Source organism: Lactuca sativa, chromosome 3 (assembly GCF_002870075.4).
Source record: "Lactuca sativa cultivar Salinas chromosome 3, Lsat_Salinas_v11, whole genome shotgun sequence".
Lineage (NCBI taxonomy): Eukaryota > Viridiplantae > Streptophyta > Magnoliopsida > Asterales > Asteraceae > Lactuca > Lactuca sativa.
The window spans coordinates 59264866-59287809 of record NC_056625.2 but is presented as its reverse complement, the minus strand read 5'-3'; the positions used below and the strand labels follow the sequence as shown (position 1 = coordinate 59287809).

The following is a 22944-nucleotide window of genomic DNA, read 5'->3' as shown; positions in this document are numbered from 1 at the left end:
CATGGCAAGAAAATGTGCACTCTTAGTTAGCTGGTCGACAATTACCCAAATGCTATCATTCTGTCTAACAGTCTTTGGCAATTGGATCAGCACTAGATATAAAGGCAGTTCAGAATTGTATTTGCTTATCCGGGGGAAGTCCAGGAAAATCATTGGGGAAAACATCAGGATATTCATTAACAACGGGAACATCATTTACAATTTTCATCCCCTCTTTTGAGATATCAACTGTATAGATAAGCAGAATACCCCTTCGATATAAGTTTATGAGTTTTTAGGAAAGAGATTATTTTTAAGATTTTAAGTCTTTGTTTACCGTAGACATAAATAGGATTCTTCCCTTCGATAGGGATGTGTACTATCTTTTCGTAACATAAGAGTTCTGTGCGGTTCTTTGACAACCAATTCATGACGAGAATAATTTCAAAGTTGGGAAAAGAAATAGGAATCAGGTTAGCAAGAAAAATATAACTTTCAATTTCTATGACACAATCTCTATAGACTTTATTAGCAAGTAATGATACACTTCCTGCGGTATCTACATGAAATGATTAGGCGAATGTATAACAAGAAAATTGAAAAGAATGGGCAATTTCATGAGACACAAAAGAATCTAAAGCATCAGAATCAAATAAGATGTGAGCAGGTCTAGAGTTGACGAGAAATGAACCGGTCACAACATTCAGGTCCTCGTGTGCATCTTCTATGGTAATCTAAAATGTACGACCTTTGGCTAAACGGTTGTCAAATTCTTCAAACTTCTTAATTGATGGCAGTGCTCAAACATGCACTCGCTCTTCATCCTCTATTGGCTTTCGGTCCTAACCTTCGAGTTAAAAACTCAATTCTCATTGCAGACTCTTGCTCCTTTTTAAATTCGATTTTCAGACTCAATCCAAGATATGGTCTTCACTTTTGTTATAACAACAACTCGAATGGTCATATTCTAATGACCTTTGATTTCATAACGCAAAAGAAACACAACGAATCATACTCTTATTTCTATTAGTCGAACTTGATTCTTTACGACCACTAAGGTCTGAATGAAAATCATTTTCTTAGTCATCACCGAAACGAAGGTAATGACATACTCGAACAAAAACGGAATAAATTTCTAGCTTCTTGGTAACCTTGTGAATTTCCATGATCCAAGTGTGAGTCCTGTGCTTCCAGTAGTATAGGCCTCTACTACTATTCACACCTACTCATACTCATCCCAAGTATTGTCTCGCAGTTTTCCAAGTCACCATTTAAAAGTTTTCACAAAGAAACTTTTCACACCTAAGTGTGTTCAAACCAGTACATATAACAATTTCTCCTAGACTCAACTAGGGATTTCACGTTTCTATCAAACATATATTGGATTTCTTAAATTCACCTTCTTGAATTCTTTTTATGCATAAGCTTGATCTAGCATATCCTAATATTTTTCCTAGGTCAATAGGAATTTCACTTCCAAATTCTTCATATAAATTCTTTCTCGGGTAGTGTCTACTATACAAGACACACTATATCAGAATTTACCCAATAGTGTGGAGACAAACGATCTCCAACTATATGTATCATTTTCTAACTCATGAAAGTTTCCATGCATATCATCCTTCCATGACATCGTCATTAATCTTAGAAGGTCTGCTTCTCATTTGTATATCTTTCATGTCTACTTCATAAGAATCAATCCTAGGAAGTCTACATTTTAATTGTATCTCAACAAGTTCTACTGGCTTCAAATTCTTTCTCTTCAACTTCTTCAACTATATACTCTACCTTACTTTGTATATTTATAGACTAATTCCCAGCATCCTGTATAGGGTACACATCAAATTTTGCCACATTACTCGAACTGCATACTACATCACGACGTTAGACAAAGTATTGGCCTATTGAGTCTGAAAACTTTGTTAGCCTTTCTGTGACATCCCCAAAATCACGGCCAGAAAAGACCAGTTTCATTTATGCTTTTAAAATAATTTCAGAGTAAATCCATTGATTTAAAAGAGTTTCGGAATTTGTCCCCAAAACATTACATGATAAAATAAGATTTATCAAAGCATTTCTTAAAGAAATGTATTTTCATTATATATCAAAACTTGGGACGTCATGTTCTGATATAGACACAAAAGCATAAACAATAAAACATAAACCTTACACAGTTATATACAACTACTAGTCTATAAACAAAAACATCTTCACAAGTTCCCCAACTTATGCTCTCGCGCCACTACCTGTAATACAAAGGAACTGAGTGGGTCAGACTTGGGAGCCCGGTAAGCATATAGGGTTTTCAACCCACAATAAATAGTTATATTTAATTTCACCAACCAACAATAACTCGATTACCCATTCCCGTTATCCTCAGTTTACGTCCGTATGACCACAACTATTACAAGGAACCTAATCTAGGATTTTCATCGAGACGGACATTACTGCAAAGGGGTTTCCTCAACAATAGATGTCCTAAAGGCAACCATGAGGGGGATAGTATACATCAAATGAACACCTAAGTTCACTACACCTATAGGTTATGAGCCTGCCAGCGTTCCGCTGAACTGTCTAGAAAAGTCCGTGGTTGTCATCCATATTCTGCTGAATGACTAGATCACAATCACATCGAGGCCTCTCATCATTTTTATTTCATCACACATCACTATCTACCCATGTTCTACCCAACACATTTGGAGATAAAATATACTTGCTTATATACAGCTTAAAACCTGTATAACATATTCATTCAATACTCATACCACATAACAAGTAGTATATAATCACATAGCACGTATTTCATAGAGTATAATTCATATATGTGTATTATCAAAAAGTAACTACGCACTTAGTCATATCATATATATAATACATTCATCAATATTTGTATTAATATTGTGTATGTGAAAGGGACCATGCACTCACTTGATCAGAAGATGATTGGATAACACTACGGCTCTAAGAGTAGTATTCTTCGGTGAAACCGGGATGCTTTCTTGAAAACCGCGCTTCTCGCAGGCAGAGTTTCGGCTCAGAAACTTTACTTCTCGGGATCCTTGGGGCTTCGGGACTTACTTCGGATCTCGGGAATGATACCGGGGCTTCGAGGTATAACTTGCACGCAAAACGAGGCAATAACGAATGAGAGAGAAGAATTTGAGCACTAAAACTCGACAGCCCAGAAGTTCTATTTATAGGGGCTGATCCCTGCGATTACGTTGGACGTAACTTCAGAGTACGCTGGGCATACTCCCTCTACAAGCAGTATGCTGGGCGTACTAAGCGGATCAGACCAAATGCTACACTGCTTACGGACCCGGGGCACTCGAGTGATGTAGTAGGACGACGTGGCCCAACCCAGACCATGAACCATGAGTACGTTGGGCGTACTCCGCGTTCCCAAACTTCTAAAATTCATATCTTTCGCATACGAGCTCCGTTTTTGACGTTCTTTATATCCACGCGTAGGCGAGACTATGCTCTACAATTTTCATTTAGACTCCGTCGGCTAACTTTGAATTTACTTTTCTTATTTTATTTTTAACAGGCCGGGACAGGAAAAGTCCGTTAAAAATTCATAACTTCTTCATCCGACGTCCGTTTTCATCTATCTTTTTACCGTTGAACTACTATTAACGAGATCTTCGATTCTCGTTTAGATTGTTTCGGCTGACAATCACTCGATCTAAAATTCGAGTTTCGGGCTGCATACCGCTAAGTCGAAACATAGCAAAATGATAACTTCTTAATACGAAGTCAGATTTATACGTTCTTTTTATGGACGCTGTCGGTTTAACGTATTCTACAATTTTCGATTAGATCACTAAGGCTAAATATTGCTCTATCGTAAATTCATTATTTAAGTCATTCAACGTCATGCCGGTTCTGTCGTGAAAGTTTGACATGTCATAACTTCTTCGTTATAACTCGGGTTTCGGCATTCTTTATATATTCAGAAACCTCGCCACAACCACTACAACTTCATGTATCGAAATCGGGCTTATCTAATATTTTTACTTTATCACTTATTTTTATTCCTTAATCCATTTAAATAACACAATTAAGCAATAAACACATAATACTCAAGTAATACATTCTTATTATTTCAAAATGAGTTACAAAGGTTAACCTAGACTATTACATCATCATTAATGCTTAGCCTAGAATCACGGGCGTTACAATTCTCTCCCCCTTAAGATGATTCCGTCCCCTGAATCACACATCAACAAACAAATGCAGATAGCGACTCATCATGTCACTCTCTGTCTCCAAGTGAGATTTGGTCCATTCGTATGTTTCCAACGGACAAGCACTAATTCGACCATCTTGCATCGCAGCTTCTTACTCTTTCGGTCAATGATTGCCTCTGGTTCTTCAATTAACCTCTTGTTCTCATCAATTCTTAATTCCAAAAGTGAAATCATGTCGGGAACTTCTCCCGTGAACTTCCTCAAATAACACACATGGAAAGTGTTATGAATTCCATTCAGTTCTTCGGGTAATTCTAGCTTGTAATCTTGGTTCCCAATCCTCTGAAGAATTTTAAGTGGTCCAATAAACCTTGAACTTAACTTTCCCCTTTTTCCAAATCTTATAAGTCCCTTCCACAGTGAGACTTTAAGCAAAACCGAATCTCCAACATTAAAAGTCATCGGTCTTCGCTTGTTGTCAGCATAGCTCTTTTGGCGATCCTGAGCTGCTAACATTCTCTCCCTAATTATTTTCAAATTTTCAGCAGTTTGATGGACTATCTCAGGTCCCATAAACTGTTTTTCCCCAGCCTCAAGCCAACAAGATGGCGTACGACATTTTTGTTTGTACATAGCTTGATAAGGTGTCATCTTTATGCTTGAGTGGAAACTATTATTGTAGGAAAATTCTACCAAAGGTAAATGTTCATCCCAGTTACCTTGGAAGTCCAGGGTACATGCTCTCAGCATATCTTCAAGCATTTGTATCGTTTGCTTGCTCTAATCATCAGTCTGTGGATGGTAAGTTGTACTCAAACACAACTTGGTACCCAATTCCTCTTGTAGACTTCTCCAAAATCGCGAGGTGAAACGGCTGTCACGATCTGACACAATCATTAACGGAACACCGTGAAGCGTCATAATTTCTTTCACATAAGAATTTGCAAGCTTATCCATAGACCATTTTTCATTGGCTGCTATGAAATGCGCACTCTAAGTGAAGCGATCAACGACTGCCCAAATCATGTCGTGACCATTCTTTGTTCTGGGCAGCTTATTGACAAAAACCATAGCAATGTCTTCCGATTTACCCATAGGTACATGCAAAGGGTCTAAACTCTTGTATGGTTTCTGATGTTGTGCCTTGACCTGCACACATGTCACACACTCCGCCACGTACTTTGCAATATCAAGCTTCATCGTCAGCCACCAGTAATAGGGTTTCATATCCCTATACATTTTAGTGCTGCCAGGATGAATTGAGTACATGGTTTTGTGAGCTTCTTCCATCAGAAGATCTCTTATTCCTCCTGACCTAGGTACCCAAATATGATCTTGGAATACCTTCAGTTCGTGACTCTTTACACCGAACACTAACGTTTTGCCCAAACGTTCCCCCTTTCGGTCATTCTTCTTAGAAGCTTCTTCTTGAGATTTCATTATACTCTCCACAACTATTGAGACAACTTCTATTCTCAACGCTCTTGGCCTTCTTCTTTCAAGATTGACTTTCCGACTGAGAGCATAAGCGACAACATTCGCTTTATTGGGTTGGTAAAGTATCTCACAATCGTAGTCCTTAAGTAACTCTAGCCAGCGTCATTGCCTCATATTCAATTCTTTCTGATTAAAGAGATATTGGAGACTCTTATGATCAGTGAAAAGTTCGCACTTCGAGCCATAGAGGTAATGCCTCCATATTTTTAGAGCAAATACTACTGCTGCCAAATCCAAATCATGAGTGGGGTAGTTCTTTTCATGCTCTTTCAGCTGTCGAGATGCATATGCTATCACATTTTCTCTTTGGGTCAAAACACAACCCAACCCAACCCCAGACACATCACTATAGACAGCGAAGTCTTCAACTCTATCGGGTAGAGAAAGAATTGGTGCCTCACATAGCTTCCTCTTTAGCAACTCGAATGCTTCATTGTGCTTATCACTCCAAGTATAAGTAGCTCCTTTGTGGGTGAAAGCTATCAATAGAGTAGCGATTGAAGAAAATCCTTGGATAAACCTCTAGTAATATTCGGCTAATCCTAAAAAGCTTTAGATCTCTGTGGGACTTTTCGGTTGTTCCCACTTCATTACAACTTCAGTCTTCGCTGGATCAACCATTATCCCTTCTTGGTTGACCACGTGACCCAAGATTTGGACTTCTCGAATATAAAAATCACATTTGGAGAACTTAGCATACAACTTCTCCTTTTTCAAGACTTCCAACATTTCTCGCAAGTGCCTGCCATGATCTTCTTGGCTTTTCGAGTAAATCGGAATGTCATCTATGAAAACTATCGCAGATTTATCAAGGAACGGATTACAAACTATGTTCATTAAATCCATGAATGCTTCTGGAGCATTGGTTAGTCTAAACAACATAACCAAAAACTCATAGTGTCCATATCGTGTTCTGAATGTAGTCTTCTCGATATCCTGCTCTCTCACCTTCAGCTGATGATATCCTGACCTTATGTCGATCTTTGAAAAATAACTTGAACCTTGTAGTTGATTGAACAGGTCATCAATCCTCGACAATGGATATCTATTCTTTATTTTTGCCTTGTTTAGCTCTCTGTAATCGATGCACATTCTCATACTTCCATCTTTCTTATTCACAAATAACATCGGAGCTCCCCAGGGTGATGAACTAGGTCTAATGAAACCTTTGTCCAACAACTCCTGAAGTTGCATCATCAACTCCTTCATCTCCATCGGTGCTAATCGGTAAGGTGTTTTTGCTATTGACATCGCCCCTGGTAACAAGTCAATACCGAATTCTACTTGTCGATCAGGCGGTAATTCAGGAAGTTCTTCGGGAAATACTTCTGGATAATCACACACCATAGGAATGCTCTGCATCCTTCTTTACATCAATTACAAATGCCAAATATGATGTACATCCTTTGGCCAAACACTTTCTGGCTTTCATTAGCAAAATTATTCCAAAATTTACTCTATGTTTGTCCCCATACACCATAAATGACTCTTTCCTTGGCGGGTTTACTTTTACTATTTTCTTCTTGCATAATATCTCGGCATCATTGGCGCTAAGTCAATCCATTCCTAGCATGATGTCAAAACCGTTTAGTTCGATAGGCAATAATTCCTCATGGAACTTATTCCCATTCAAATCAATTAAGATGTTTTTCATACGAAGGCTAACAGGTATAAACTTGCCACTAGCAACCTCGACTAATAATGCATTATCTAGTCTATCGACAGGCAAAGCTAGTTTTCTACCAAATTCATGCGCAATAAAGGAGTAGTTGGCTCCATAATCAAATAAAATTTCGGAAGGCAATTTGTTTACGAGAAAGGTACCTAAAGCGACATCAGCTTCATCTTTAGCAGCCTCAAGTGTCATCTGAAAGGCTCTCGCCTTCGGCTTTGGCGGAATATTGAGTTTTGCTGCATCTTTCTGTTTAGGACAATCTTTCAAAATGTGTCCCTCTTCGTTACATCCAAAGCACACTCTCTTGTTGGACGGACACTCATTGGCATAATGCCCAATTTTTCCACACTTGTAGTAGGTCACTTCCTCACTACATTTCCCAGAGTGTTTTTTCTTACACTGTTCACACCATTTCCATTCGCCCACTTTTCCTCCTTTAAAATTTTTTGAATCAGACTTCAAAAATTTGCTTTGCTTGCTGGAACCTGAAGTTCCTTCAAACTTTCTCTTATCACCAACTTGGGCCGAGCAGAACTTGCGCTTGAACTGCACCAAGAACCCTGCCCAAGTCAATTACAGTGGCTCATTAGGGCTTAGGGTCTTTCCCAGAGTGTTCCACCAACGAACATCTCCACACCTGAACTGATGTACTGCAAAAGTGGTCAGCAGCTTGCCTCTGCAACCACACATCATGAAGGCTAGCTCCATTTCTGAGATCCAATCCATAACTCCGATTGTCCTTTCCAGTGAAGGTCGATGGTTTGCAAGTCAAAAGTCTTTGTACTTGCATCCAAGTCTATCAATTCCTCCCTCCTGGTGGTTTTGTCTAACTAACGGTGGGTTGGCTTGACCAACAGTTCCACTAAAGTTACCTCCTTCCGAATGCCCTTCATTCAACTCGGGCTGTTCAATCAGCATTGAAAGTTCTTCACGATTCTGCCGAAGTAGACGTCTAGTATCATCCATTTGACGATCCAACATCATCTAAATCATCAATTGTACACTAGCCATTGTCATTGGCTCATATGCTGCAGCTACAACAGGTACTCACTCAATCATAGGTGGTTGATTCCTGTTTTCATTTGCGTTTCCAATGCCACTTCTGGTTCTTACCATTTTTTATTTATACACCGAATAAGGTGAAATTAGATCCTTATCCATGATAGATAATTAAATCATCCTTATCACTCCGAAACTTTTACATGCTAGTTCTAATACCGCAATCCTAAGCTTCGAATCCTAAACACATGAGGTTTCCAGATCCGGTTGGCAACAAACCATAGATCCGAACAAACACTACTAGAAAAATAGCCTTTTACGACGCGCAATGTGTGTCGTTAAATGCTCAGACGACGCGTGAATGCGTTGTTGGATTAGTGTCTAAGTCCATAACTATTTTGGTATGTACTTGACCCGATGGTGCATGGTCCTTTTGGGTTGCCTTCACCAAAGCAACTTGATAGGATGAATTATGGAGAGAAAGGATTAAATATGATTTATTAATATATTATGAGAATAATATATTAAAGGAGAAATCATATTGTTTAATTAATATTAGTCAAGAATTAATTGGTAATTAGTTTTGTGACTAAAAGAGATTAATTAAACTTAAGGGGGGACTGGAATTGTAATTATAAGATAATTGCAATTTGGGCCATGGATTGCCTTATATTAAGGAGTGGACGAATTCTATGGGGAAACCCAAGAAGAAATCGTCCAAGGCCTTAATTAATGGACTCCATGGGTTGCTTAGGGCTTAAGCATCCAATTTAGGGTTTCCTTGTTAGATAACCCTAATAGCCTCCTATATATATAGATCCCTTATGACCTAAAAACGTGGCTAAGACTTCTCTAGGGTTTGTGGATGTTTTTGGGCAGCCTCTATCCTCTCTCCTCTTCATCCTTTTGCTTATGGTGTTTGTGAACCATTAGAGGAGTGACATTTGTGACTCTAAGCTTTCTAAAGTCAATACAAGGAGGAATTGGATTGTTATTGCTACATAACAATCAAGGTAATATCTTAAACCCATTCTCATGTTAATATGATTACTTGTATGCTAGAATTAGGTTTTATAGTCTTGGATAACTTGCATGTACAATAGAGAAACCTAGATCCAAGCATTAGGGTTTGTATGAGCACATAGGATGTTCTTATAGCCAAAACCCATCATTGGTATCAGAGCCTAGATTGGTTTCTATTGTATTGATGCTTTGTATAATTTAAAAATTCGTTTTTTGTGTTTCTGGGGGCTGGACTCGCCGAGTCCATACCTGACTCGGCGAGTCGGCTGGTCGAAAGGTGGGAAAACCGGGATTTCTTGTTGTTTTTGCTTAAGGATAGTTGCCTTATCATATTAGATCAATATAAATCCGATTTTATGATATATTTGACTATATTCTTGATCTAATTGAAGATATTTATCAATTAATAAAATATTTGTTTCCTTATGTGATAATTGATTAATTATTTTGATTAAATTGGTAAATTGTTTTGCAAGAAATCATTAAATAAATCAAATATGGATAATTATGTGATTAAATGTTAATTTAGATTATTTGTTATTTGATACTTGTGCTTTGAAAAGTTTCATATTTTCCCCTTTAGGTTTTATAGTTTAAATTTGAACCCAAAAAGTTTTGTTGTTTTGAAATTTAAATAGTTAAAACCCTAATGTTTTGAAAAAAGGTTTCAAAACTTGCCCTCAAGTTTTGGAATTTAAATTTTGATTAATAGTTTAATTTGATGTATATTTAAATTCTAAACCCTAATGTTTTGAAATGTTTCAAAACTTGCCCTCAAGTTTTGGAATTTAAAAGTTGATTAAAAGTTTAATTAGGAATGTTAAATTCTAAAACCCTAGTATTGTTTTGAAAAGATTCAAATCACACCCTTATGGTTTTATTAATTAATTAAGGTGTATAATTAAAAGAGGTTTAACAAATCCATAAAGTTTTGGTTTAAAATTTGATTGAATTAAAAGTATAATTGTTGATTTTGACCTCCTAGTATTTTAAAAGTGTAAAATACACCCTATACTATGTATAACATTAAAAGTCTAACATTATATATATGTATGAGTTAAAGTCAGTCTTACCGTTAGTAGGCCTCATTCACGAAGCTGGTCTATAAGGGGTGTTTAAGGAAATTGCCTATAAAATGGCGATTGAATGGGTATCCACTCTTACCCACCGCACTCTTGACTAGTGGAGGGTCGTTAGCCGAACGGGTAGGATAGGACAAAACCTTCCATTATAAGTATAATGATATACAAAAGTAACTAAATGTTTACAAATTCCCAATCTTAGTTACTTAGGCAAAAGTGAATTGATGCAATTCCATGAAATTACACTTTGTACCCTTGCGAAGACGTTAGTGGAGCGTGTGTGGTTTACCGGCACATCGAATAGGTGACTGTAACATGTGAGGGAACCATGTAAGTTTGCATGGTTATTCACACCCGCTTTGTGATCCTCGGCATCCCAGTCACAAACAAGAGGGGCATATCGAGATTTAAACATGCCATTGAAAGTTCAATGAATCTCAAAGGATCTAGGAGTTTTCATAGATTTAAAACTTAAATTTCTTTTTCGTTTTTCATGGTGGAAATTAGTGAATCGTCATTCACTTACCTTCAAATGTTCTGCAATTTGGGTTACGGCATCCCTCTCCCGAGTTGTAGAATATTGTGTTGGGTCCTAGCCTTAGTATCTCATTTGGGTGATTTACTAAGAACTCAATCAATCAACTAACTTGAATTCGTTTTCTCCCGTTTTGTAGATGTCAAAGTTCGACAACTATGGTCTTCCCAAATCCCATGGAACAAGCTTTCCACATGAAGATGATATTCCACGATTCGATCGAGGAACAAGAAATCATGCTTCACTTCCTCCACCTCCTCCAATTATTCTCCCCAACCCACAAGTTCGAAGGCTTGAAAAGTTCAAACTCACTCAAGCCCTTTTGGCAAGTAAACATAAAGAAGGAAAGTCAGTGTGTGCACACGTCCTAGGGATGAAGTCACACATTGATAGGTTAAGAATGTTAGGATCCGTTGTCTGTGAGGAGATGGCTGTTGACTGGGTTCTTCAGTCACTTCCTAACTCATATAGTGAGTTCGTAAGAGAGTACTATATGATGAACTGCGACGTGACCCTTATAGATCTCACCTATATGCTTATTGCTGCTGAATCAGCAATGGTTTGGCGCAATAGAAAAGAAAAGTTGATTGGTGAATATACCTTCAAGACCTCTATGGATATAGACAATGGCAACGAATGACTTGCTATGATCAAAAAGTTTGATCATAAGAGAAAGGCAATGTCTGAAGTAGTTCCATGTCCTGTTCCAAAAGAGTCAATCTGCTTTTATTGCCAAGAGAAGGGGCATTAGAGACGAAGCTGCCCTATTTACCTAAGAGATCTAAGAGATAGGAGAGTTAGAACGTATGGATTTGCTTTAGGAAAAATCCATTGACTAACTATTTTAAGCTTCTATTCTAGATTCTTAATACATAATGTGATAAGATTACAATTGATGTTTTGTAGGATCGAAGAAAAGAAAGGAAGCTTAAGGGAAGAAATGAGCAGAATCTAACCGCGAAGGAATGGGTTTCGATCTCATTATTTGAAGATTAGATTCTTGAGCTGATACTTAGAGTTAGAATTAGATTGCTAAGAAAGATGTATTAGCATAGTTTTCAATGAATTGCATTGTAAGGACAAATTTTTCCGCAATAATATAAATTTTGATTTTGTATTATTTATTTATCCTTGCGATGGCGTATATGAAAATTGATGTTAGAATGTTTCTATTGTTAGCAATAATGGATATGATTCTTAATTATGTTGTTTGTGGAAATGTCGAAAATTTATCAAATAAGGAAAGTTTCTCATCGCCCAAGTTTCAATTGGATAGAAACTTGGAATCATGCAACTTGGTTGCACGATGAATGAGAAATTTCATATTTGGAAATTAGACTAATTCATTGACAAAGTGTCAAGTGAAGGACTAGGAGATCGAGCACACAAAGTTGCGTGTTGATTAAGTCCACCATAAGAGTAACAAAGATATTCGTCATGATCTACTAAAGGTTTAGTAAATATGATTATACTTATAAGATTAAGTATAATTCTGAATTGATTAAAAAAAAGTTTAAATCAATAGCAGAATGAATAAGAAGAATCAAGTAGGCAGAAAGATAAAAGTTTGTCCATTCTAAGAAGAAGGGAGAGTACCTTTTATGCTTTATGATAGGTCTTAATGATTAAGGACCATATCTCAATTGATCCTCTAAGAGAGTCTTAATACAATTGTATGTCTAAGAAGAGGAATCAAGAATTGAAGAAATGGTTAAATCAAGAAGTCAATCATACTTCGTTCCGAGACAAGTCTTAGAGTTAAGATTGTGACAATGAGTGACAAGTATTAAGAAGGTTTATAACATTCATCAAATCTGGAAGGTTGTGATGTCTTGGATAAGACAAAGACCAACTAAGACCAATTTATGAAGTGTTTTGATAAAAGCTACACTAACTCTTGAATATTTGTTTGTCAAGAAATGATTATTGACAAGAAATCTTATATGTCAAGGATTCAGTGGGAGTCTTAATGGTCTTGAAAGGTTTCAAGAACATATCAAATAAACCTTATCGATCATCACTAGCACATGAGTTGAGGTTTACAACCTATCGTTTTGACATTATTTTTGTGTTGTTCCAATTGAGTTAATTATGCATGTAAGTTATATGAGTTCTCATTTTGAACGCATAAAAGGCAAGGCACCTTAATCAATGAAAGGTACATTGATAGGAAAGGGTGAGCTTCTTAGCTACTTGGAAGACATGGTGGGCAGCTGTGCTACCATAAGGCAAGAAATCAAGATTAAGAAAGTTCGGTCCATATGAGTTTGAATTTGTCGTAAACTTTGGTTTTAACAAATTCACATGGATAGGAACACATACACCGTTTAAATCTAAGTGTCATAAGATTTCCTCCTTCATGAAAATGAATAAATGATTGTGAGGAAATACTTTCACTAAGAAAGATTTTAAGAAGATAGTGATTGTAAAATTGCATTCTCGAATTCGATTATGGTTATGGTATCCCTTTCCATGATCTGAATTGTGAGGTTTGGCAATTAGTCTTAATTGTTTAGACACACATATGAACTATCTAAGGCAAAGGTGTATTAGTTTAAGAGGCCTTGATAAAAGATTATCAAAGCATTAAGTATTAGAAACATGGACTTAAGAAATTCAATAGGTATTGTTTTTCTGGAAGTTAAGATGTTTATGAATACATGTCGAAGCTAGTGGGAGCATAAGTGTTATGTTTTATAATAATAATCATGATAGTGGGAGCATAAATGTTATGATTGTATGATTATTAAGGCACGTATTGCAAGTTGGCAATATTAATTATAGAAAACAAGAGTTATACCTTGCAAAGTCGTAAGGGTTGTAAAGTTGGTTTGGTATAATTAAGGGAGAGAATATTATGCTTCATTTCAAATCTAAAGGCTTAGGTTGTGGAATGTTAATAAATTTAGTCAAAGGTACATAGTGTGTTCTTAAAATTTCGATTATGATTACGGCATTCCTCTTCACAATTCGAATTTTGAGAACATAGAAAATAAAATATTATGGCAGAAGATTGATAAAGTATCAAATCTTAATGTAGACATTATGCATCGTGTCCCATACGCTTTGGGTATAGGATCGATTGAAAATGCTTTAATATTTGACCATTCTAAAATTTTCCAAATGTCTAGTGCATTTAGAGGGAAAAGGGACTAGAATCGGTTTTGACTAAAATAATTAAACAACTATCAAAGGACAATCCAAAGTTCGACGAGGATTGGTTGCTTGTGAGTAGTTGGCATGGTATTGAATGGACCATATCGACATTATTGTGAATAGAAAAGATTCTATTAAGAATGAGTTGTCATATGGAAAATATTGAAATGTTTCCATATTGGATGGACCATATCGACATTACTATGAATAGAAAAGATTCTATTAAGAATAAGTTGTCATATGGAAAATATGGAAATGTATCCATATTGGAAATTGAATATTGAAAAATCTATGACTAGATTAGAAACCTTTATGCAAAAGGATGTTCAAAGGAATGTACTTTAAGTGAGAGACATCATATCTAAGGAATTGTCTTGTAACAATCTCCGATAGAAGACTTTGTAATATCATTGGCAATAGTCTTTGTGACTTTGGTGCAGTGACATTACGAAAGGATAGTTGCATAGAATGTTAGAATCTAGCATATTCTATAAGTACAAAGAATTTGATATTCTTTCACTTATGAAAAAGGATTTGGAGTTGTGAAATGAGAATGATTGGAAATGTGCTCAATTTGGTCTATTTCACAAAGTAAGAACCATAGGTAAACATTGTGTGCATGCTAAGAGCATGGGACAAATGTAATAATTCAAGTAAGAAGTTGATTACCCGAAACAACAAATAATGAGTAATCGATATGGTGATAAATAAAAGGTGTTTTATTTATGCTCAAAGGTTTGAGGCCATTTGGGATTAGTATTATTCTTGTGTTTCACTTTGCATGTTTTGACTTCCTGAATAATTTAATTGGTTAAGAACAGTCAAATTATTCGAACGGGCCACAGTCGTTCATATGTTGGAAGTAGGTATGAATGAAGACTGTCGTGAATTGGTGTGTGGATTGTCTAAAGAGCATTAGACATAAGCAAATGTTTGTTGCAACGTTCATGAGTGCTTATGAATATGATTTGAGCATTGGATTTAACCCACGCTCACTTGGATCACTCCATGAATTGTATCACGAGTGATTGGTGAGACGATAACATCTTATATTCTTGAAACCGAGATGTGTGAGTTGTATCTTGCAAATCGGTTGCACATTGATAATATGTAAACGCACTAGTAACTTGGTGTTATAAAACATATTGTTGTGTGTGATTCGGTGAGTGAGTGCAAGAAAGCATTGTATCAAAGTTTATCCGTTCCTTTTATCCAAAGTAGGATAAAAGCGATATCTTTGGGCCCCTCGATGATTTAGTGATGAAAAACGTAAATGCTCGGCCGGGCTAGGGCTAATTTGATTTGTTCAATTAGTCAGTCGTCATAAACCGGGAATCAAGATATAGTACAAAGAGAATGATTTGAAATCATATCTCATATGATATCTAGAATGGAGGAATATATGATCCCTTATCTAAAGGACACACGTATCTGATATGATTAAAGTTGACAGTGGCTTTGGAAAGCTACGATTGCAGATCAGGATCTGAAGTCATACGCAGAATAGTTATTAGACTTATCCAAGTGGGAGACTGTTGGATTAGTGTGTAATCCATAACTATTTTGGTATGTACTTGACCCGATGGTGCATGGTCCTTTTGGGTTGCCTTCACCAAAGCAACTTGATAGGATGAATTATGGAGAGAAAGGATTAAATATGATTTATTAATATATTATGAGAATAATATATTAAAGGAGAAATCATATTGTTTAATTAATATTAGTCAAGAATTAATTGGTAATTAGTTTTGTGACTAAAAGAGATTAATTAAACTTAAGGGGGGACTGGAATTGTAATTATAAGATAATTGCAATTTGGGCCATGGATTGCCTTATATTAAGGAGTGGACGAATTCTATGGGGAAACCCAAGAAGAAATTGTCCAAGGCCTTAATTAATGGACTCCATGGGTTGATTAGGGCTTAAGCATCCAATTTAGGGTTTCCTTGTTAGATAACCCTAATAGCCTCCTATATATATAGATCCCTTATGACCTAAAAACGTGGCTAAGACTTCTCTAGGGTTTGTGGACGTTTTTGGGCAGCCTCTATCCTCTCTCCTCTTCATCCTTTTGCTTATGGTGTTTGTGAACCATTAGAGGAGTGACATTTGTGAATCTAAGCTTTCTAAAGTCAATACAAGGAGGAATTGGATTGTTATTGCTACATAACAATCAAGGTAATATCTTAAACCCATTCTCATGTTAATATGATTACTTGTATGCTAGAACTAGGGTTTATAGTCTTGGATAACTTGCATGTACAATAGAGAAACCTAGATCCAAGCATTAGGGTTTGTATGAGCACATAGGATGTTCTTATAGCCAAAACCCATCATGCGTGTCAAGTAAGGCCATGTAATAAAGAGAGACGACATGCTTTTGCGCGTCGTCTATTACGACGCGCATTTACGACGCACATTTATGACACACATTTACGACGCGCAGTTATGACATACAATGCGTATCAAGGAAGGCCCTGTCATAAAGGAAGACAACACACATTTGCGTGTCGTAACCTTACGACGTGCGTGTTTATGACACACAATGTGTATCAAGGAAGCCCCTGTCATAAATGAAGATTACACGCATTTGCATGTCATAAACTTCAATAACCATTTTCGATATGCATTTATGACGCTTCTTTACGATAGTCATTTACGCATAATACAAAAATATGTAAACAAATATATACCAAAACAATCAATTTCATGCAATAACATCATGTGAAAAAATTGTAATACATAGATACTAAGGGGATCTAATTGTACATTGTTATTAAGAGGTTTTCCCTAACTATATAACCTAATACTACATTGCTATTAAGGGACACCTTCTACAATGTAATGCTATACAAACTAAGAAGATATACACAAAGATCACATGAACTCAACTTCCAGACCTGTAAAAAAAGAATTTAAGATACTTTAATTCCCATCACAGAAGCAACAATATTGTATTCCTCCACCAAGGGTTCCTTTGTGAGATAGATTTGTAAGGGGTCATCAGTAGATAGGGAAATAACGAGTTGTTGCTTAAAGGAGACACTGCAAGACATTGTAAATATCATAGAAGTTTATTAATATCATTAAGGTATTGTTATAATCTGAATTAATCCAGAAATCATTAAGAACAAATCACTTATTACCATTAACCTCAATTAGGGCACTAGCTTCCCATTCACTTGAAACTTGTGACACCTGTAAATTAGTCAAGTTTTCACTATGGTAAATAAACTAAATATACGAAAAGGGCATTTATAGTAATTACCTCCATGCAATACTCAATGTTCTTCTGGATAAGATGATTTAGAATCTCTGGTACATATCATAAGGATCCCAAAATCATATAGTTGGTTATTGTTTAATTGTTTAATTTATAACATTTTTCCTAGGATAAATGATGTTTATAAAAATATTTGAGAAGCCATACTCAAATATATATCTTAAGTTCATTAAGTCAAAAAGAAACTAACAATTATAAACTTAAAAAGGATACTTGGGTCCACAACTTCAGCAAAATTATCTGAGTTTAGCAACAAGATGTACTCTTTACCATAAAAAGCATGATTGAGGTAATCTTGTTATGTCTTATGAATTTAAAAAGTTAATATAAAAAATAAAAAAATGGTCAACTAGTTTTACCTGTAATAATAATTCATTGATTTTGCCACTCTTCTTTAAGGAAAGCAAAGTCTCCTTCTACTCAAAAGCATACCTTTTTGCAAAAGGAAGAATTAAAAATAATTATACCATGTAGATATATAAATCAAGAATGAATGGGAATATGAATATCCTTAGAACTTAAATTTTACTCATTAAAGTAAAGAAACAGATAGATCATACAACGGTTTATCCTTAGAAATTCCTTTGACATCATTCTCTGGAACTTGATACTATAACAAACACATAATGTCATTGAGAAGTGAGAAGATATGATAATAGAAAATATAAATCGATAAAAAGCTTATGCAGAGGGTCGTCCATTGTAAAAGCAACAATACCCTGAGCAACATCTATTAAATAATAATAATAATTGAAAAAAATAATAATAATAACATACTATCGATTCCAAGTTGATTCACAGCACTAACGAATTGTTGATGCAACTCCATAGACCAAACAACACGTGGCTTTTTTGAAGCAGATGGAACATCACTTTCAAGTTCACAATCATCTTCTTCTTTAATACTTCTCCTTTTTTTATGACACGTCAGCACCCCATTTTCTCCTCCTCCATTAACAGAAGAACCATACTCACTATCATGATTATCATCAGCTCCTCCTCCACTTTTGTGCTCTATGCTCCCTGAATTTTCATGTTCTTTATTTTCATTCCACTTTTTTCTTATAACATGTTGCCATATGTTCTTTAGTTGTTCTTCATATATAGGCTTGATTAAGTAATCACATACCCCATGTCTTATTCCCCTCAACACAAGATTCGTTCTTCCATCTGCTGACATCACTACAAACAATAATAATTTGTTTTTAGTTTATATAAAAGATAAAAGATTATTATAAATGAAAAAAAAACATACTTATGACAGGTAGATCCATTTCTAAGCCAATGAGTTCAAGAAGCTTAATAATTTGTTTTTAGTTTATATAAAAGATAAAAGATTATTATAAATGAAAAAAAAACATACTTATGACAGGTAGATCCATTTCTAAGCCAACGAGTTCAAGAAGCTTAAATGTACTGACTTGGGTGGCAACATTACTTATGGCACAAATTGTATTACTAAGAAGACTAGTAGTTCCTTGTGCCATGCCTATGATGAGTCCTGCTGGACTCTGCTATGTATGAGGGAAATCAGTAACAAAAAAAAGCATAGCAGCAGCATATGGAAATGGGGGCCAATGGATAAAACTATATATAGTTACAACGCACATTAGTATACTCACATTTGTACAAAGACATATGTGGACTGTTATGGGTTTATTACAAAACAATGAATATATAAGAGAATGAATTACAACCTTTTCCAACCTCCACTTGTATATGAACCATGAATATCCTTCTCTGTCAAGGCATCAGCAATCAAACCCGGACTCCCCCCGGTTGCACCTGCAACCATCATCCTTTTCCCAATTGTCAAACACTTGTGATCAGAGGAAAATGTTACTGTAGGAATGCTCTTCAGACTTCTCTTCAAATTTATATGCCCTCCTTGCAGAATCAATATTGTCCTCAGGTAACTGCTGCATATTGATAAGCTATGAATAAGAATAACTCACAAAGGCACATAAACTCAATAATTCATATGATTGGTGATAGTTCTCTCACAATTATAGAGGTGAGAGTCTCTCCAAGGTTCATAAGAGCAATAACAAAATTCTCGATAAACAACCCCACACTGCAAACAAGCTTAAATACTCTCCTAGTATAAGGGAATAAACCTCAAAATAAGGACCACTGGGACCATAACTCAGCTGGAAATATTCCCCACGAAGGATAAAGAAAAAAACGGAAATAGACACTTCACCACACTCAAAAGTTGCTTTATTATATATTGACCTTTCTACCCCTCCTGCTGTTAACTAGAAGTTCTTGAGGCTTATCACATATCATCTAAGAATTCACAGCCTGGCTTGGCCCTGTATGCCAAACCTACCTTTACCTTGAGTTACCAACAAATTTCCTGGTAATGTTACATATAGCATAGCATTCTACTTTTGCACCAAGTAGAATCACAAAGTGAAATACGTTTTGTTGTAATTGCAAGAACAAATAACATATATATCATCTTACAAAGTGAAAGCATCAAAACTTTTATCCTTTTGTCTAGTGAACAGGTTAGAAGACATTGGTCCAACAAAGAACCGATATGACATCAGATATATATAGTCTGTTACTATAACATCGACAAATGTTTCAACCATGAATCGCTGGTTTTCATTGCTCTTCAAGACCAATCCCTATAATACCTAATAAATAAGGGATATCAACTATGAAGCACCAACATGCAAATCCTTGAATTTGCAAGCATCATTAAGCATAGATAATACAATAATAAATTGAATTCAAACCTCACCTGAAGCGTTTTCTAGAAAGAGAAGCTGCAAAAAAAATAAGGAGATGAAATTTGTATATATGCAAATCAATATAAAAAGATTACATTGAAACCCACATCAGGAGCTGGCGACTGAAGCTATTAATAGACAATATTAACAGAGGGTGAGTCGGCAAACGGAAGTAGAGGTGGAAAGGGCACGTTTCATCGGCACTTCAAACCAAGTAGCTTTAGGGAAACACTCCACCACTGTCAATAAGGAAACCCCACCGCTAGGTCGGTGTCGGTATTACCTGATTTAGGGTGAGTAAGCAGCAAAGAAGAAGAGGTGTCGATTAAAGAGGATGTAAGAGTGGAAAGCATCATTGGGAGAAACTCCACCGACCACAAGGAAAACCCACCACCAAGTCTTCCGTCTCAACGTGATGTCAGGCTGACCGGAAGCAAGCAAGAAGGCAACAATTTTGTTGTGGAAGAAAAGATGATTGGTGATGATATTAGGTTTTTTTTGGGTATTAGAGTGAGAGAAATATATATAGAGAGAGAGATAGAAAAGAGCGAGAGATAGAAAAGAACGATGGAAATAAGGTAGAGGATAACAATGTCGGCCTTTCAAACTCTTGGGATTTTCGTTTCCCTCCGGCTGCAAAAGAAGAGAACACGCCTTTCATTAAAAAAAATATAAAGCGACATTTCTAGACGACGCCCATTTTTAAATAAGTGCCCTCCGTGTTTTTAATTTTTTATGTTGGACATTCATTTTAGGGCACGCACAAAAGTGTGTCCTTTATCCTTCAAATTTTAGAAGATATGACATTATTTTTAGGGCACACACTTTTACGAATCGTAAATCACCACGTGTCATTGTTTGCGCATCATTAAATGGCTGTTTTCTAGTAGTGAAATAATATCATATATGGAAAACATTTAACATTTATTACATAAAAGCATTTTAGGCAATTATACTAAAATAAACTAGTGCTCGTGTCTAAAATATGACAGACACTCATCTCACAATCTTCACTTACTATTCTAAGTTTAAGTCTAGAAATCCTACAAATTCCTAGTTCGCTTAAACTAATGCTCTGATACCAACTGTGACATCCCCAAAATCACGTCCAGAAAAGACCGGTTTCATTTATCCTTTTAAAATAATTTCAGAGTAAATCCATTGATTTAAAAGAGTTGCGAAATTTGTCCCCAAAACATTACATGATAAAATAAGATTTATCAAAGCATTTCTTAAAGAAATGTATTTTCATTATATATCAAAACTTGGGACGTCATGTTCCGATATAGACACAAAAGCATAAACAATAAAACATAGACCTTACACAGTTATATACAAGTACTGGTCTATAAACAAAAACATCTTCACAAGTTCCCCAACTTATGCTCTCGCGCCACTACCTGTAATACAAAGGAACTGAGTGGGTCAGGCTTGGGAGCCTGGTAAGCATATAGGGTTTTCAACCTACATTAAATAGTTATATTTAATTTCACCAACCAAGAATAACCCGATTACCCATTCCCATTATCCTCACTTTACGTCCCTATGACAATAACTATTACAAGGGACCTAATCTAGGATTTTCATCGGGACGGACATTACTGCAAACGGGTTTCCTCAACAATAGATGTCCTAAAGGCAACCATGAGGGGGATAGAATACAACAAATGAACACCCAAGTTCACTACACCTACAGGTTATGAGCCTGGCACCGTTCCACTAAATTGTCTAGAAAAGTTCGTGGTTGTCATCCATATTCTGCTGAATGACTAGATCACAATCACATCGAGGCCTCTCATCATTTTTATTTCATCACACATCACTATCTACGCATGTTCTACCCAACACATTTGTAGATAAAATATACTTGTTTATATACAGCTTAAAACCTGTATAACATATTCATTCAATACTCATACCACATAACAAGTAGTATATAACCACATAGCACGTATTTCATAGAGTATAATTCATATATGTGTATTATCAAAAAGTAACTACGCACTTACTCATATCATATATATAATACATTCATCAATATTTGTATTAACATCGTGTATGTGAAAGGGACCATGCACTCACTTGATCAGAAGATGATCGGACAACACTAGGTCTCTAAGAGTAGTATTCTTCGGTGAAACCGGGATGCTTTCTTGAAAACCGGGCTTCTCGCGGGCAGAGTTTTGGCTCGGAAACTTTACTTATCAGGATCCTTGGGGCTTCGGGACTTACTTCGGGTCTTGGGAATGTTACCGGGGCTTCGGGATATAACTTGCATGCAAAACGAGGCAATAATGAGTGAGAGAGAAGAACTTGAGAACTAAAACTCGGCAACCCACGAGTTCTATTATATAGGGGTTGATCCCTGCGATTACGCTGGGGGTAACTTCAGAGTACGCTGGGCGTACTCCCTCTACATGCAGTACGTTGAACGTACATCGAGTACGATGGGCGTACATCGAGTATGATGGGCTTACTAAGCAGATCAGACCGAATACGTCACTGCTTACGGACTCGGGGCACTAGAATGGTGTAGTAGGGCGACGTGGCCCAACCCAAACCATGAACCATGAGTACGCTGGGCGTACTGCACATTTCCAAACTTCTAAAATTCATATATTTCGCATACGAGCTCCGTTTTTGACATTATTTATATCCACGCGTAGGTGAGACTATGCTCTACCACTTTCATTTAGACTCCGTCGGCTAATTTTGATTTTATTTTAAAAGTCCGTTAAAAATTGATAACTTCTTCATCCAACGTCCGTTTTTGTCTGTCTT

At 36.2% G+C, this 22944-nt stretch overlaps 1 protein-coding gene across 20 annotated transcripts; it reads right to left on the bottom strand.

Annotated features, from left to right (window-relative positions):
- Positions 1-16864: 16864 nt before the first annotated feature.
- Positions 16865-20753, bottom strand: LOC111902087 (two-component response regulator ARR2). Of its 20 annotated transcripts, none has more exons than XM_042900127.2 (9): positions 20259-20753; positions 19120-19341; positions 18552-18604; positions 18200-18445; positions 17782-17854; positions 17636-17686; positions 17408-17454; positions 17286-17337; positions 16865-17184 (listed from the first exon to the last, which is right to left on the bottom strand). In XM_042900127.2, exons 1-5 carry the CDS (start codon positions 20270-20272, stop codon positions 17817-17819), a joined length of 573 nt encoding a protein of 190 aa, XP_042756061.1. In that variant the 5' UTR covers positions 20273-20753; the 3' UTR covers positions 16865-17184; positions 17286-17337; positions 17408-17454; positions 17636-17686; positions 17782-17816. The 20 variants fall into 20 exon arrangements, 9 of the variants coding, with proteins under 9 accessions (XP_042756061.1, XP_042756063.1, XP_042756060.1 ...); XM_042900129.2 differs by having other exon boundaries at positions 17636-17662; XM_042900126.2 differs by having other exon boundaries at positions 17408-17686.
- Between the last annotated feature and the right edge of the window lie 2191 nt (positions 20754-22944).

Coding starts and splice junctions, on each gene's coding strand:
- LOC111902087 (XM_023897959.3), bottom strand. Junction 18,605..19,119: donor ACAAGTGGAGGTTGGAAAAG/GTTGTAATTCAT, acceptor TATTGTTTGTAG/TGATGTCAGCAGATGGAAGA. Junction 18,446..18,551: donor TGAGGGGAATAAGACATGGG/GTATGTGATTAC, acceptor ATGAAAATTCAG/GGAGCATAGAGCACAAAAGT.